Source organism: Chlamydotis macqueenii, chromosome 2 (assembly GCF_036417535.1).
Source record: "Chlamydotis macqueenii isolate bChlMac1 chromosome 2, bChlMac1.mat, whole genome shotgun sequence".
NCBI classification, from domain to species: Eukaryota; Metazoa; Chordata; class Aves; order Otidiformes; family Otididae; genus Chlamydotis; species Chlamydotis macqueenii.
The window spans coordinates 124,622,649-124,639,643 of NC_141557.1; the positions used below are offsets into that span (position 1 = coordinate 124,622,649).

General features: G+C 38.4%; 1 protein-coding gene across 2 annotated transcripts in view; it reads left to right on the plus strand.

Moving 5' to 3' along the window:
• CHD7 (chromodomain helicase DNA binding protein 7) overlaps positions 1-16,995 on the plus strand; it is a 133,482-nt gene that overhangs the window by 108,004 nt on the left and 8,483 nt on the right. The window contains exons 16-32 of one of the 2 annotated variants that reach the window (XM_086740854.1): positions 2,969-3,179; positions 3,719-3,914; positions 4,135-4,302; positions 4,964-5,143; positions 5,433-5,543; positions 5,630-5,835; positions 6,784-6,983; positions 7,583-7,742; positions 10,839-10,928; positions 11,522-11,625; positions 12,978-13,107; positions 13,379-13,451; positions 13,683-13,737; positions 14,461-14,689; positions 14,858-15,066; positions 15,185-15,862; positions 16,277-16,437. In XM_086740854.1, the coding sequence (XP_086596980.1) occupies positions 2,969-3,179; positions 3,719-3,914; positions 4,135-4,302; positions 4,964-5,143; positions 5,433-5,543; positions 5,630-5,835; positions 6,784-6,983; positions 7,583-7,742; positions 10,839-10,928; positions 11,522-11,625; positions 12,978-13,107; positions 13,379-13,451; positions 13,683-13,737; positions 14,461-14,689; positions 14,858-15,066; positions 15,185-15,862; positions 16,277-16,437 (3,161 nt within the window). The remainder of the gene's footprint in view (positions 1-2,968; positions 3,180-3,718; positions 3,915-4,134; positions 4,303-4,963; positions 5,144-5,432; positions 5,544-5,629; positions 5,836-6,783; positions 6,984-7,582; positions 7,743-10,838; positions 10,929-11,521; positions 11,626-12,977; positions 13,108-13,378; positions 13,452-13,682; positions 13,738-14,460; positions 14,690-14,857; positions 15,067-15,184; positions 15,863-16,276; positions 16,438-16,995) is intronic. The other variant, XM_086740855.1, reaches the window with a different exon arrangement.

A 16,995-nucleotide genomic window follows, 5' to 3' on the forward strand; every position in this document is an offset into this window, starting at 1 on the left:
TTTGCCTTTATAACATTTTTGTGACTTTTGAACATTTGTACTTCCTTGGTGTCATGCAGCAACATGGCAAATGGATCAAGCCTTCAGATTTGAGGGAAAATTAGTAAATCTTGACTATGTTAGTGTAGAGATGGAACTGAACAAATATGTCCTTTGTAGTTTTAGGGCAGAAAATAACTCTTACATCTTGTAGTAGTCTGAGCATGAGGTTTTATTTTATCGATCGATAATTAACATCTTTGTGAGCGATGGCACAAGTTTATTGTAGTTCTACTAAGGCCTTGCAGTGCTAGCATGTAATGTTGCATAGTGTTCTCCTGATGAATGCTTTCTTGTAGAAGCAAGTTCTCAAGATTTAGCTGCTTTTATAAAAGTGTCTCTGAATCCTTCTCATTTTCTTCCAAGTTCACAGGTTTTGTGAGCAAGCAGTACTGCATTTGTATTTGAATATCCAAGTAAAACACTGTGTGTTTTGTTTTGCATGAAGTTGCAAGCAAGTCTTCTGGACGATCTTTAGTTAAAAGCCATAAAAGCTTATAGGATGGGAAGTAGTATGGTAGGAGTTGAAAGTGGAGGAGTTTTTTTGTTTGTTTCTTGATTGGTCGATCCGTTCTGTGGAGAAGAGAGTGGTGGTCTGCAGAGACTGACTTTGAGTAGACTTCTAGAGGGAGTTACTGCATCTTGTATATTCTCCAACCAACTTGGGCAAGGCATTGTCTGTCATTTTTCTTACAGCTGGACTCCTGGCTTTCTCCATAGCAACCATTCTCAAGTATTTATGCATCATTCCTCTTTCTCTGGCTCCAAGAGCCAGCAGTGGTGAGTGCCTCTGTACTTCCACATCCTACGGAGTTGAACATTGGAAAGGTTTCTTACTGTGTTCCTTACGGCCTCTTGAGCCCTGGAAGCCTGTCCTAATTAGGAGTGGAAGAGAGGGCTTCCGTGATGGATAAAGCACACGTTCAGATACCTTCCTTTCATCCCCTACTAAAAACCAGCTAGGTAACAGACCTACAAGTACTACATCAAGTAACTTTTAGGTAATGGGTTATTCAATGAACATAACTTACTTGCAATTGAAGTAGAAATGAAAAAGACAGGGCTGTCTTTTACAGAGTTTAGCTAGGGTAGGGTTATTGAAAGAGATTTTTGGAGGTCATGGTCTGTTACGGAAGTGGATCTTGCTGTGACCAAGCTGATACTGAAAATTCACCATGGGTTAGACCTGTTTGTGGGTCTCTTGTGGTGTGCTTGGCTTAGGTGGTTTGCTTTTGCAGATGCTGTGTTTGCATATTGGTTTACTTTCTAGTAGTGAAACTTAAATTTGGATATCACAGTTGAGTAAGAAATAAATGATGTAACCAAGGAAGATCACTGAAGTTACTGTATATGAACTACTTGGCAGCCTGCTATAGCCTGAAATTGCCTCAACTCAGTACAGAATCTAAGATTTGCTACCCCAAATTATACCCATTTGAAAAGATGGGAAGTGATACGATTAAAGGGAACTTGAAGGAGTGTCTGATTGTACTATTTTCACATGGGTTTGTTTTTCTTACGTGCAGACCATTAGGATCAGTAATGCTTTTGGTGTAGGGAATCCAGGTAAAGGAAATTCAGGAATATAAAACTACCTTCAAGTGTGATCACATCTTGAGTCCGTCACGTTCTGTAAAAGCTAGTAGTGCAAGCGTGCTGAGCAATACGAAGCTGTCAGACAGCCTGTTTAGGGTGGTATCTAGTTAAGACACCACATTACAGTAGGCACTGAACCAGCAGTCGCACAGGGAGGGTGCGTTTGCGTGTTTGTTTACAGGCATCTACTTAGAACTGGGATACAAGAGATGCTCAGCAGAAGCCTGGCAGTAAGCTGTTCTTCCGCCCTCCCCCAACTCTCGCACCTTTCCTTATGTTATTCAAAAGCAGTATTGAAGCTGAGTATTATACAAACCAGAAATACTTTATAGACTACATTTTGTTTTTAAAAAAAAACCAACCAACCAAACAAAAAAACATGAAAAAACCAACCCACAGAGGGACTGAAAAAGACAGCTCCAAAAAGGGTTTATTTGGATGTGAAATAAGCTTAGAATGAAGATTCGTAACCTTTTACATAGCCAAGAATAGTAATCTGATAATTCTTGGAATAGTCCACTGTTTGTAGAAGTGACATTAAAAATGGAATAAAAGCATAGGAGAGGTTGAAGAGAACTTGAACTTGGTCTGTAGTCTTCAGTTAATGAGCAGTACAAGGAAATATTTGCTGCTGTGCATATCGTTCATAGGCAAAGGGAGTGGCCAGAAAGAACTTTTGACTAATTCTGGAGAGAATATATGCATTGGATAATTGCATCAAACAACAAAAAAAATACATCAACTGAGAAAAGAAAGCTAAATAGAAGGTAAAATAATAATTTCAGAGCTACTTATTTTCCCCCCCTGAAATTATTTTTTTCATTGTTTGGATTTTGATTCTGTTATTAACAATGGAAGGAGCAGGTCCAGATCATACACATGTTTAAGCCTAGTTTTTGTTTTGGAGGCACAGACATCAGATGTGATTTGTATTGCTTGTAGCTTCCCGTGGAAACAAGATATTTTTACTTTCAGGTTTTAAAAACTGTAAAAAGGACAGAAAATCCATTTGATCAGTAGGAATATGGTTTACTTTTTAATCTTTCTTTCTTAATTTTTCATGAAATTGTGTGTGACAAATAGTTGTATGAATTTATTTAGGAAAGGGCTTACTCCTGTTTAAAAGAGGGAAGAAAAATAAGAGTGTTCAACTTTTTTTATGCTGTATTTGTGTATATGTTTGCTTTAAATTTAAGCTTAATAATTTTTATAAATGTTTATTCATGTAATGCTTAAAACATTCCTGCATTTTCTATAGGGTATTGAAGGCGAGCTCATTGTTTATTAATAAAACCCTTTGCAGTGTTCATGTATTGCTGTCCAATCTTTGCAGGTGCTGAAGAGAAAATTTTGGAAGAGTTTAAAGAAACACACAATGCCGACTCTCCAGATTTTCAGCTCCAGGCAATGATCCAGGCTGCTGGCAAGCTAGTGCTGATTGACAAGCTGCTGCCAAAACTGAAGGCTGGTGGCCACAGGGTGCTTATCTTTTCCCAGATGGTGCGCTGCTTGGACATACTGGAAGACTACCTCATTCAAAGACGGTGAGAGCAACAATATAATACAATTCTAAATAAACTGTGCTTTCCTCAGTGGCCACAGTATTTAACCTGAGAGTAATCCATATTGAAAAGGGAAGAAATTCAAACACTTTATGGTATTCTATGTAGTGATCTGACTAAAGGGAAAAATATACCTTTAAGTTGCAAGTACTGAGATTTTTTTTCTTTCAAGTGAATACAAAATGACCTCACATGGAGACCTTTAAACCACTTAATTTGCTACTCAGTTAAATGTTTTAGTGGATCTAGAGTTTTTTAGCTTAAGCCTGAATGCTTATTTTGTTCCTTGTAGTGGAAGTCTATCCTTTGCCAAAAGATGTAAAGCAGGAGACAGAGTAGTATGTCTTCCACTGATAAAGTTAGTGGATAGAGGAACAGGCACTCAATTTGTTGTAGTTCTTTTGAGCCTATAGTAGCATATTTTCCTTTTTTTTAAAAAAAAAAAAAAAAAAAAAGCGTGTTCTTACAGAGAAACAATGTCATTGCAGTAAAGGTCTCTTTATAATGCGTCTTTATTTCAGGTACCCATACGAACGAATTGATGGCCGAGTAAGAGGCAACTTGCGTCAGGCAGCTATTGACAGGTTTTCAAGACCTGATTCTGATAGGTTTGTTTTCCTGCTGTGTACAAGGGCAGGAGGTTTGGGCATTAATCTTACTGCTGCTGATACCTGCATCATTTTTGATTCAGACTGGAACCCCCAAAATGACCTCCAGGTAATATTACAAGAGATTATTGCACTGAAAATTTTTCTTTGCCTTTTTGCTGTGAAGTTTCTTCACCTACAAGAGAAATCATCCGTTGTCCCTCTCTTGAAAGCATAAAGATTATTATTTATATTGAAAGCAATAACTTTTAGAGTAAGTTTGCTGTATTATTTAAATTTTTTTCTTCCTTTTGTCACTAGTAACTGAATATCTGTCTTTGTTTCATCAGGCTCAAGCACGATGTCACAGAATAGGACAGAGCAAATCAGTGAAAATTTACAGGTTGATAACGAGGAATTCTTATGAAAGGGAAATGTTTGACAAAGCTAGCTTGAAGCTTGGCCTTGATAAGGCTGTGCTACAATCTATGAGTGGAAGAGAAAACGCCACAAATGGGGTGAGAATTAATATATTAAGGTGCATGATCAACAAATGCTATGAATGTGTAACGCTTTTCTTGCTTGTTTGTGTTTTAGCTGGAGAACAGTTGTTTTCAGATGGAGTATGGCATGTATTTTAAAGTAGGGTTAATTAAGGGCAAGGCTGTGTGAACTGGCTCAGCCCATCTAATGGCTCACTTATTGCCAAAAGGGGGCAGGTGGAGTCATGTTCCCTCAATCCTCATCCATTCTCATCATTCCACCCTTTACATCGTGTTGATCCTGGCGCTTTTTGGAGTTCTTCTAGTCACCTTTTTCTGGTGTAGCTTTTTTGCTTTGGACTTTTTTTGCTTTAGCTTTTTGTCTGGTTAGTAAGTTAAATCTACTCCCAGGAGGAGTTTAACAGTCATCACAGCTAAAGTAAGGGGATTCAGTGACAATGAATTATTGAATCGTTCATTTAAACCACTCGTATAACTTCACTGAAGAATTTTGTTGTTCGTATTCTTCTTTCAAAGGTGACATGAGCATGAATGTTTAATTGACCAACACCACGTTATCTTGGAGTTTCAGTTCTTAAAATGCTAAAGAAGAGACAATGAGTCTGACTATGCTGTCAGATGTACACATTGACTGATAAAAAAAAAAACCCTAAAAACCCTCTCTTACATGTTACAGGTGCAACAGCTTTCTAAGAAAGAAATAGAAGATCTTCTTCGAAAGGGGGCATATGGTGCTCTGATGGATGAGGAAGATGAAGGGTCTAAGTTTTGTGAAGAGGATATTGACCAGATTCTCTTAAGGCGAACACACACAATTACTATTGAATCTGAAGGAAAAGGCTCAACATTTGCAAAGGTGTGCATCGACATTCAGAGGAAAATTAATAAAATGTGACCAGGAGAGATGGAAGTAGTATTAAGTTGCCTTCTGTGTCACTTCAGTTTTTTCAATGTACTTGTCTCAGATATTTTCCTCACAGATGTTGGGATATCTGTATTGCCAGTCATAATAGTTTACAGGTTTACCTTTTTCCTTCTTGAAACTACCACTTTATAAGTCCTAAGTATTATATTTACCAGTAAAAACAGATATTCTTCGTAGCATGCAGTTAAGAAACCAATGCATATGTTTTCACATTTACTAGGCTAGTTTTGTTGCATCTGGGAACAGGACAGACATTTCCTTGGATGACCCTAATTTTTGGCAGAAGTGGGCAAAGAAAGCTGAGCTGGATATTGATGCTTTAAATGGAAGGGTAAGAGCTTTATGATATCTTCTAGCACAATTAAATTGAAAATTCCACCCCCCTACTAAACTTCTGCATTTTCACTTTCATTTTAGAATAACCTAGTTATTGATACACCAAGAGTAAGAAAGCAAACCAGACTCTACAGTGCAGTCAAAGAGGATGAACTGATGGAGTTTTCAGACCTGGAAAGTGATTCTGAAGAGAAGCCTAGCACAAAGCCCCGTAGGCCTCAGGACAAATCACAGGGTTATGCAAGAAGTGAATGTTTCAGGGTGGAGAAGAACTTGTTGGTTTATGGGTAAGGATATACAGTTTAAATACACTGATTGTGGTTAAACAACTGAAAATATGGAAATCATACGTAGTAAATAACTCCTCCTTCTCTTTGGTACGTTCACATAATCTCTTGCTGTGTAACCTTTACCTCATTATGCTGTATACGTGCCAGTGAGATTTTAAGTTGCTATATATACAAGTTGCTTATATGTGTGTTATTTAGCTTTAAGTACCTGAGTGTCTCACAGATGGCTAATGACCTCACTGGTAAGAGATGTAGTTTTGTGATGATGCAATATTTGTTCCTGGTTTCTCCATAGCGTATAGAGTTCCTGAGTTAGCGAGGCTTAGTCTCTCTTTTCTAAGTATTGTGGAGAGTAACAAAGTGTATTTGTAAAGAACAATGTGGTTATGAAATCAATAGTCAGTCTAGAGGTTTTCAACATAGATTCTCATGTTTTGACACCGCTTAAATTAAGCTATTTGATACTTTTTATTTTTCCTCATTGGATTCACCAATTTGAACTGTATCTGTTTGCAAGCAAGTAGCTGTATTTGACTGCTAACAGAATGAATGTCTTTATTTTGGGAAGTTGTGTACAACAATTGCTAATAATGGATTTCAGGATCAAAATAAGAATGATTCCCCAAATCCCATGATTGTAGGAATTGGTTGACTTTCCTGTTCGTAGCTTACTGGGACCGTTAGAGTTAAACATGTGTACTTTATTATTTTGAGTGTAGATCAATTGCAGCTTTACAAGCAGTGAACTTATTGCCTGTTCTGTAAAATAAACATTCTTAACTCTTTGGTGCTGGAGGTTGGATTCCCGGACATAACCTGCAAATGCAAAATGCATCAGTACTAACACAGGGAGTCTCAATTTGCTTGGTACCAGGAGTTAAATTCAAAACTACAAATTGAAATACCAGCACCCTGGCTCTTGTATTGAACGTCTTTTTCTTGTAGCTGGGGTCGGTGGACTGACATCCTCTCACATGGGCGCTATAAACGTCAGCTAACAGAACAAGATGTGGAAACCATCTGCCGAACTATCCTGGTATATTGTCTTAATCATTACAAAGGGGATGAAAATATCAAAAGTTTCATCTGGGATCTGATCACTCCAACTGCAGATGGGCAAACTCGAGCTTTGGTTAATCATTCCGGTATGTCTACTACAATCACATAATGATGCTAGTAAATAGGAAAGAATTGCTTCAGTCATGCTATGTATTTAGTTTAAACTATAGCCATTCTGACATGTTGTAGGATCTTGTCAGTTTTTGTGAGTAAGGTGGGCTTTGACTTGGTCCGTACTTAAAGGGGAAGTCTACCTTACACACTTTGTAGGATGCAGTGCTCTTTCCTTTAAATCAATTTTGAACAAATAGTCTAGCATAATTTTTAAGTGGCACCTACTGCTGGAGTTACTCTTTCAAATTGCTATAAATCAGAAAGCTTGTTTCCTTATGGCCATTCAGATTCATGAGAGTTTTTACAAGAAATATTTATATAACACCATTTTCTGGCTAACACTCTGAATTTCAGAAATCTTCACACCTAAATTTGCATGGAAGTTTTGGTTGATTTTGTTATTTGCTATTTTCTGTACTAAATTATGTTGCTGTTCAGTTTTTGGTGGTTGTGTTGCCCACAAAGGAATTAATACAGCAGTGATACTTAGCTTTAAATGTATGTTTGTAATGCAGTTTGAGGTGGGAGCTTTTCTATTCAGATGAATAAGATATATTGGGGTTTTATGTAGGTCTGTCTGCACCAGTGCCCAGAGGGAGAAAAGGCAAGAAGGTAAAAGCCCAGAGTTCACAGCCAATGCTACAAGATGCTGATTGGCTCACAACCTGTAATCCAGATGTATTATTTCAAGAAGACAGCTATAGGAAACATCTCAAACATCACTGTAATAAGTAAGTATTAAAAAAAACTCTCTAAATGAAATATTTATTACCACATGCTTTTGAAAAGTCCACAACTTCTTTTGGATATTTTTAATAGAACACAGGGCCATTTAATAGGATCTGAAGGCCGTTATTACTTTTTAATTTCAGGGTAATCATCTTAACAGATATCTGGATACTTCTGTAAGCTCTTTATGACTGATCAGCGCTTAAAACACGCTTCTGAAGAAAATTGTTTTCTACTTACTAAATAAGAATGGAATTAGATAAGGTTATTCTTTTTACCATATAAAGGAAAGACTGTATCCCTACACTAAGTCTATTTCTCTTGACGGTTGGCTATCTTTAAACAAAAGCTGTTTGTTTCTTACCCTTCTTGTGGGGTCTCTCAGGCTGATGTCCTTAAGCGTTCTGTTCCTTACATGTTAAACTCAAATATCCAGTTCTTAGTTTCTGGAGTTACATGAAGTAGTTCACCTATGTGTGGGTGTCTCTCTTCTCCTTTTTCTCCCTTCCTCTTTTGTTCTCCACATCATACAGAATATTTCTTTTCTCTTTTGTTTGAGATAAAATTTCTCCCTGAGATCTTGTACCTGAATCAGTGCCCTGATTTTATTTTTGCAATTCTAAACATGTTACTAAACTGAAAGCTTTTGGGTATAAAGATCATTGCATTTTTATTTGGATGTTGCTTTATTTTATTGTTGCATGAATGTCTCTTAAGAGCCTCTCCTACATTCTTTCAGCTTTTGTTTTGTAATATGTTAGTTATTTTTGTGTCAGCTTCTTTCCACAGTGTCCTGGTTCTCCATCTCAGTTTTGCTTACTATAGTCTCCATTTACAGATGCTGAACCTAACTCTTGTCCCCAGAACACCTTGTTTTGGGGTTGGGGGTTGGGGAGATTGGTTTTGGGGGGGTCTTGTTCTGTTTTTAAGTGTATACTCATTGTATATGTACTATACAGATATAACCCAGTGTTAACTGAAAGGTCGTCATTACTCTGTGTTTTTCATACATACGGTATGAAAAAAAATTGGAAATGTTTTTGAAAAAAATTACTGATTTGAAAAGTACCTGTGGCCTGTCAATAGGGGGTGTGATGTGAAGGAGGAAAGGTATTTTAGGGGTTTATTAGTTTGTTTCCAGATGCTAACCAAACTTAAGCCTCAGCTGATAAAAACAGATACTTACAGAATTACATTAGCAAGTGCACATCCAAATAAACTGCTTTCTGATTTTTTTTTTCTAAAATATTACTCAGATCTGTTATTACATTTTACTTGTTCTTAGGGTAATTAAATTCTTTCCTGTAACATTATTTTAATCTCTCAGGTAACATGTCCTCATTACCTGTTACATCAGTTTGCAGATCAGTCTTAAACTAGTTTTTTTAATACTGCTTTTGTAATAATATAGTAGAACAATTACAAGGATCAGGAAGACTGATAAATCACTGTGCAAGAATGTTTTCAGTTGCTATCTTTTTCCTTCACTTCTTAGATCCACCAGGACTAAGTGAATTGTAGAAGCAACATTCTTAGCCCCGGTAAAATCAAACAGAGGTGGAAGCCTGTTAATAATCTGAGTAATTTCCTTTAGAAGGCAGCAGCAGCAGTTTGCTTTGTAAGAACTGGTGTCCTGTCCTTACGTAACAAGTATGCTTTTTTAATGGATAGGACTCCTGAAAGGTGCAGAGATCTTCTGGTTCTTGGTTGATGCTGGTTTTTTTTTTTTTTTTTCCTGCTCCTCTTCTTTGGCTTGATGTAACAGCTGTTATTGCTTAATACTTAGATGACAGAGACCCTCAACAGCTTATTTACATAGCCACACAGGGAGCAGGGACACCTTACTGGTCCCAGTTATCATGCATACGAAAAGAAGCATGTCTGACATGTTTTGAATTGCAGACATGACCTTCATTCAAATCCCTGCTCTTCTGAGGTTTGCTTGAATAACACGTGTAAAACTGAGTATTGCTCCGGTTGCATCAGATCTCTAATGAGGAGCTCTCAAAACTGGTGGTGGTCTAAATTTTTCATGCAAGTGGGTGATCAGATTACTGCCTCCCTGGTCACCCTTGCTTGCCTCCCTGGTCACCCTTGCTGTTCCAGGAGCAGCGGCAATTCAACAGTTGCCATGATGGATTTGGGTACAGTGAGAGGGCAGGCTGAGTAATCTCCATCTTAGCTGGTTCTGATTTTACTTCATGAACTAGGCAGCAGGGGGTGCCCTGAATTGGGTAAACATAGGAGAGTGGGATTATTTTCAGGTAGATACTTTTTCCTTCTGAGATGACCTCTTTTCCAGTCTCCTTGAAAAAGCAGAGTCTGCCATTCTCTCTCCTGCCAGCTTCAAGTGTGACCACAACACCTGACTTCCAAAAATGACTGTAGTATGGCAGGGATGGGGAAAACTAAACATGGGCAATGAAGATTTTTCACTTCTTTGTAGCAGTTAGGTTGTGCACAGGTAAATTAAATAGCAGTTTGAACTATAAAGAGTAAAAATAGTTAATATGTCCCAAGGGAAATGGGGGGATTTTTTTTTTTCTCCCCCTCAGTCTCGGAAGCAAAAAGTTGTATAATCTGAAAAACCTGACATTCCATATTGAGGGTTTATTGTAAGGTAGTAAAACCAGATTTTATATCTCGTTTATTCCTACAACTTCTGATGTGCTTCCAAAAATGGTATTAAGGCAGCAGCTGAGGAAATTTTATGAGATAATGAAGCAGAACAGTTACTGAAAGCCATCTGCTCAGTTGTTTACAAACTTGCTTCAATACTTCAGAGGCAGTGGTAGAGTACGTGTCTAAACTTCACAAGCTGCACTAGGTAGAACTAAATGAAATGCGCCAGGGCCGGGCTGAGCTGGGTCCCTCTCTGCGCAGTGTAAGCGGTTGCCAGGCAGGCCTGTTGGAAGCCAGCAGAAAGCACCACACAGAGGTGATTATGTGCCACCATCTGTCACGCTTCAAGCCTACCATACAGCATGGCTAATCAGCCTTGGCAGGATGATGGATGAACAGCAGCAGCTGCCAAAAGCCACTGTTGGCAAACAGTCCTGAAGTTAAGAACTTTTTCCCCCCTCTGCCTTCCTCTCCAGGGTCCTGCTGCGTGTCCGCATGCTCTACTATCTACGACAAGAAGTTATAGGGGACCAAGCAGACAAGATCTTAGAGGGTGCTGACTCAAGGTTAGTGCAAGTGCAGGTTTATTTTTTGCTTTATGACGCTAGCTTTTCTGAAGTGTACACACTATAATAATGTGGCGTTTAAAGGTTGTCATACTTTATCTCTTAAATGTCTGTTCTCAAGCAGCCTTATTATTTTATCAAATGCAGTGGGTAATTTTCTTTGGGGAGGAAATGATGTGGGAAATGACAGAAGCAGATTTTCAGTTCTGCTAATATTGAAGGACTAGTCTATCTCAATTTAAAAATGTAAAAAAATATATACTGAGACCTTAAATGAATCACATTTGGATCACCGTTGGCATTCCAGTCCCAAAATAGCCTAATGTTGGGGTTTTTTGGTGTGGGGTGCTGGGTTATTTTTTGTTTTGTGGTGTGTTTTTTATTGTTTGTTTTTGGTTTTTTAACCATTCTAATTATTTTCCAGGTATTTCAATTTCTGTGTTGGGTTTTGAGGGTTTGTTGTTTTTTTTTTTTTTTTTGTCCTCAAAAGTCATATTTACAAAACAGTGTGAACTACTTTTTTTTTTTTTTTTTTTTTAAACCATCTATATCCAGTAATACCTTTGAGAATGTAAATAATGCTGTCTTTACAGTGAAGTAGATATATGGATACCTGAGCCATTCCATGCCGAAGTTCCTGCAGACTGGTGGGATAAGGAGGCAGATAAATCCCTTTTAATTGGAGTATTCAAACATGGTAAGTGATGTCTCACTCTGAACAAAACTCAGTTGTAAAGCTTTCTGTGTGTAGGACTGTTCAGTCATAATATTAACAAGTATTGTTCCAAAGAACTGTTGGCTTGTTATCTGCCTTTTTTCTTGCCTGCATTAAAAACCTAATATGAGCTGTAAATATCAGATGCTGTTTTTAAATGTTTGCAGAACATTTGAGAAGAAAACATTACTTTCTTGGCTGTAAATAAAACAAAACCATATTTGTTTAAATAATAGCCAAATAGTAAGATAGATCTCCATAAACTTTGCTTCCAGCACTGCTTCACTTGCTAACTCTGCCAACCAGTGTCAAAGTGGACGGTGGGCTTAACCTCTGCTATTAATCTGTACAAGTGCCTCCTGGGCTTTGTTCCAAGCAATATTTCACAAATGTCAGTGTTGAGAACTCCCGGCTCCCTTGAGTGGGATGCAGCCTTGTTAACTTTGAAAGGCTGGGGATGCAGAGCTGGCATGATATATACAGTGAGCGATTCCTGATTATAATCCCAATTCTCTGGAGGTCGCAGAGGTATTCTCAGCAGCCCAGCCTGACTAAAGGGGAGAATGATGGCTTATAAAACCTTTCATGATTACAGTTTGGCTTGAGGCTCTACAGCAGTTAGGAGCAGTGTGTTGTAGTACAAATCCTAATTGAATTGTGCTGTTCTGCCTATGTACAGCAGCTCTGTTTTGTGGGCTCAGCTGAGGCAAGTCTAGTCTAAAAATCATTTTCCTGCAGTGCACTGTTGGGATCTGCCATTTTCCATCTAGTCAACTTGGGCAGTTAAAAAAGCAAACAGCAGTTTGAAAAGCATAGAGGGAACAGTGTCATCTTACTGACATGCTTCATCCTAAACCTAATAAGACAGGTTCGTTGGCCTTACGTATAACCCATGTATACAGCATTTTTGCAGCCTACATCGGGGGTTCCAGCAGGGCTGGAGCTGTAGAAAATGCACGTGTGTGTGTGTGTGTTTCCATTTGGCGTCTGCGTGTTTCCAGTAGGGAGTGTTGAATGTGGAGAACCACTGTGAAAGTCATATGGGAAACTTTAAGTAGTATTTGACTTGCGAAAGATTTTTACTTCTTTAATGTCTACTATTTGTTAATGTTATTGATGTGAAAATGTTTCTATGCTAACAAGATTTACCAATATAAAAAAATTTCTTATGCAAATTATTGTTTTCAGCACAGTAACAGCTTGTTTGTTTTATTTAAAAATAAATAGATGAATCCAGAAAATTGTACTTCTACTGCCTAGATCTGGTCTATTCACAGCTGGTCGTAGCTTTTAAAAAAAAAAAAAAAAAAAATTGTCTCCTGCTCTGCATGCAGGTTATGAGAAGTACAATTCTATGAGAGCTGATCCAGCACTGTGCTTTCTGGAACGGGTTGGCATGCCGGATGCGAAGGCCATAGCTGCTGAACAGAGAGGGACAGACATGTTAGCAGATGGCGGTGATGGGTAAGGAGGACATGAACAAATTAATAAACTTTATCAGCATTGTATATATTGGCATGGGTTCATATGTCGTGTTTTGCTTACGTCTCGCCTGAGGAGCTGAAGTGATCATATGATGTAAAAAGTACATAGAACTGTTTACACAGTTGAGTGTGAAGTACAAATGTGTAACTTGGTACACTGTACTGATGGCTTTTTTGCTTTTCTCCAGAAAATCAGCCCCCTCTCAAGGCCAATATATTTCTTTAAAATATTTCTTTTAAATATTTTATAGTGGCGAATTTGACAGAGAGGATGAAGATCCAGAATATAAGCCAACCAGAACTCCTTTCAAGGATGAAATTGATGTAAGAACTTCAACTTTCTGTAATAACACACACACACACACACATATACATAATTATAACTGATTCTCCCTGTTTATCTTAATGCGCAGTTTGTAAGTTTGAGAGCTACCAGATAAACACACCTTACAAAGACTGTTTGCTGCTGTGTTTGAGAGATGACATGTTTTTCTCCTGAAATGATAACATATGGTCAAAACTGAAAACTAAAATAACTTCTGTCTTCTCCCTAAGGAATTCGCAAACTCACCTCCAGAAGACAAAGAGGAGTCCATAGAAATACATCCAAGTAAGACTATAGCAAAGAAATTTAAAAGGCAAAAATGGGCTATTTAGTGAAAGGTGGACTGTTTATATTCCTACATGAGGGATAGGTTGTGTTTTGGGAAAACAGCATAGTGAACTTTTTACTGCCAGTTCTCTTCATCCTTCACATCTTCCAAAACAATTATTTACTGTCTTTGAATAACCCACATTATGGCTTTCTGGGTTTCTAATTACACAGTAGAAATTGTGATGATAAAGACCGGATGTTTCATAACGCAGCCGTTGATGTTTTTCTTGAGATAATCTTGGAAGTTATAGATATGTTGTTTCCTCAGTGTGGAGGAAAATTGCCAAGTTTAAGTGAGAATAATAAAGTGGGAAATCATCAGCATAGGTGTTTCCTGAGAGGCAGAATGATCTTCTTAGTAATATATTTAAAGATGCATTGCATTAATTTAAATACTTGCAGTATTCATAGTATGTTTGCATTCATAACATTGAATAATAATGCTTGATAGTTATCTCTAAATGCTTCACAAGCATTTCTGAGTTCTTAGAGTTGGATGGTTTTATTCTATTTTTTTGTTTCCTACCAGTGTAGTTATCCTGTTTCTAATTTGTTATGTGCCAATATTAAGGAGGCATATGTTCTTATCAGATAAAACAGGAATCCAGTTCTAGCCATAGAAACTTTGAAATGTTTAGTGGTGGTTTTGCAGTGCACAAATACTTCTCCATTCTCTAGACAAGCACAGTGAAAGCAATGCTGAGTTAGGCCAACTCTACTGGCCCAACACTTCAACCCTGACTACCCGTCTGCGTCGCCTCATTACTGCCTATCAGCGCAGCTATAAAAGGCAACAAATGAGGCAAGAGGCACTAATGAAGACTGACCGCAGGAGACGTCGGCCTCGGGAAGAAGTGAGGGCACTAGAAGCAGAAAGGGAAGCTATAATAACTGAAAAACGACAAAAGTGAGTTTCTCAGTGATATCTTTCTTTAAATCTCCTTTGAGCTTCTGTGTTACCAATACTGCCCTTCTGTTTTGAAATAATAGACTACGGGGCTTTTGGGGCATCCAAACTATATTTGGGCTCTCCTGTAATCAGTGGCCTCACTTCTCTTGCTTCTTCCTTGGCTAGATGGACAAGAAGAGAAGAAGCTGATTTTTATCGTGTGGTGTCTACTTTTGGAGTTATTTTCGATCCTGTAAAACATCAATTTGATTGGAATCAATTCAGAGCATTTGCCAGGCTTGATAAAAAGTCCGACGAAAGCTTGGAAAAGTATTTTAATGGCTTTGTGAATATGTGTAGACGAGTGTGCCGAATGCCAGTCAAACCGGATGATGGTAAGTTTTAACCGACTATAGGAATTAACATGACTGAGACAGTGGAAATGTTGGAACTTTGTGAAACATGGGCGTACACTTAATCAATGTTAAACAATACAAATTGTTGTCATTGCAGAACCGCCTGATCTTTCCACTATGATTGAGCCAATCACAGAAGAGCGTGCTTCTAGAACTTTATATCGTATAGAACTGTTGCGGAAAATCCGTGAACAGGTTCTCCATCACCCACAGTTAGGGGAGAGGCTAAAACTTTGCCAGCCAAGCTTGGACCTGCCAGAGTGGTGGGAGTGTGGTAAACATGACAAAGACTTACTGATTGGTGCTGCTAAACATGGAGTCAGTAGGACAGATTACCACATTCTGAATGATCCTGAACTCTCTTTTCTTGAGGCTCACAAAAACTTTGCTCAAAACAGAGGGACGGGTAATGTAACTGCTGTCTCTTCTGTAAACCCTCTGGCTACTGGCTGCAATCAAACACCACCTGTTGTCCCGTCGACACCAGTACAAGAAGAAAAGACTACAGAACAAACGGAATCTAAAGTTGAAGGGTCTGAAAATCCAGCCGCTAAGGAAAAGTCTGATATCAAAGAGGAGACAGATACTGCAGATAAGGACACTAAACCAGACTGTAATGCTGAGGCTGAGCCTGGCTCTGTTAAATGTGAATTGAAAGATATAGAAATGAGTACAGATGTAGAACCAAAATCTATTTCTGAGAAAGGTTCAGAAGAAGACGAAGAGGAGAAACTGGATGATGATGATAAATCAGAAGAATCCTCTCAACCTGAAGGTAACGCGTTGATCAGATCAATTCTGTGTGCTTAGCTTGAGCCCCACAGCTGTTGTAACTTGTGCCAGCTGGTAAGTGGTACTCACAGAGCCATTATGGAGCTCGGGATAGGCTACATGTAGCAGTTCCTCTGCCCTTCTGCTTATCAGGTGACTAGATAAGCTTTCATAAAAACCATCCAGCATCAGCAGGGTATTCCCCCACAAGGGATGATTTCCAAGAGAGCTTACTGAGCCAATAAGCACGATCTCTGTGCCAAATGCAGAAGGCTAAGGCTCTGCTGTAGTAATTATTGAACAAAAGCCTGAGTTAGAAATGTTGTGTCAAGCCTGATTGTCTTAACGTGTCTAGTTGGGTTGACATTGGGTGGTTGGGAACTTTTGTAGTTAATGCCTGGTCATGATTGTTATTCAGCAGGAGCAGTTTCTCAGGGTAAGAATTTTGATGAAGAAAGCAATGCCTCTATGAGTACAGCAAGGGATGAAACACGCGATGGATTCTACATAGAAGATGGGGATCCCTCTGTGGTTCAGCTGCTTCATGAGAGAACATTTGCCTTCTCTTTCTGGCCTAAGGTTGGTTAGGGGTGGAGCAGCATGTGTCTTTTTCAACACAGATAAAATATGGGAAATGTTTTTGTGAAATAACAGCGAGCTTTGTACAATTCTACGCTTCTAATGGGCAAGGGACTTCCTTCTATGAACGATTTGCGGGATAGCATTTTAGTCTTCAATTTCATACAGATTAGCAGAGGAAATGAAAAGAATGGCTTTACTGTAAATAGTTTCATGTAGTAAAACAACAAAATACTGACAGGCGTGAGTTCGTACGTGCTCCGTAGCTGGATGCCAGCAGAATCACGCCCCTCACACCTCTATTGATGGAAGCAAACTTAAGATTCTGAATTGCGGATTTTGTCTGCAGAGCAATCTGCAGTGTTTCAAGTAGAAATTTTGTAAGATCACCTTTTCATTTTGGGGTGAGGAGATTGTAGAGAAGAGTATTGGTGACCTACATGATCTAAGCCATTATGTAATGTTGACAGATGTAATTGTATTAAGGTGTCCTGCAAACATAAGCAGCCGTTTTAGATAGGATAAAGCTATATCTTATTTTGGTAACAGTGCAGAAAA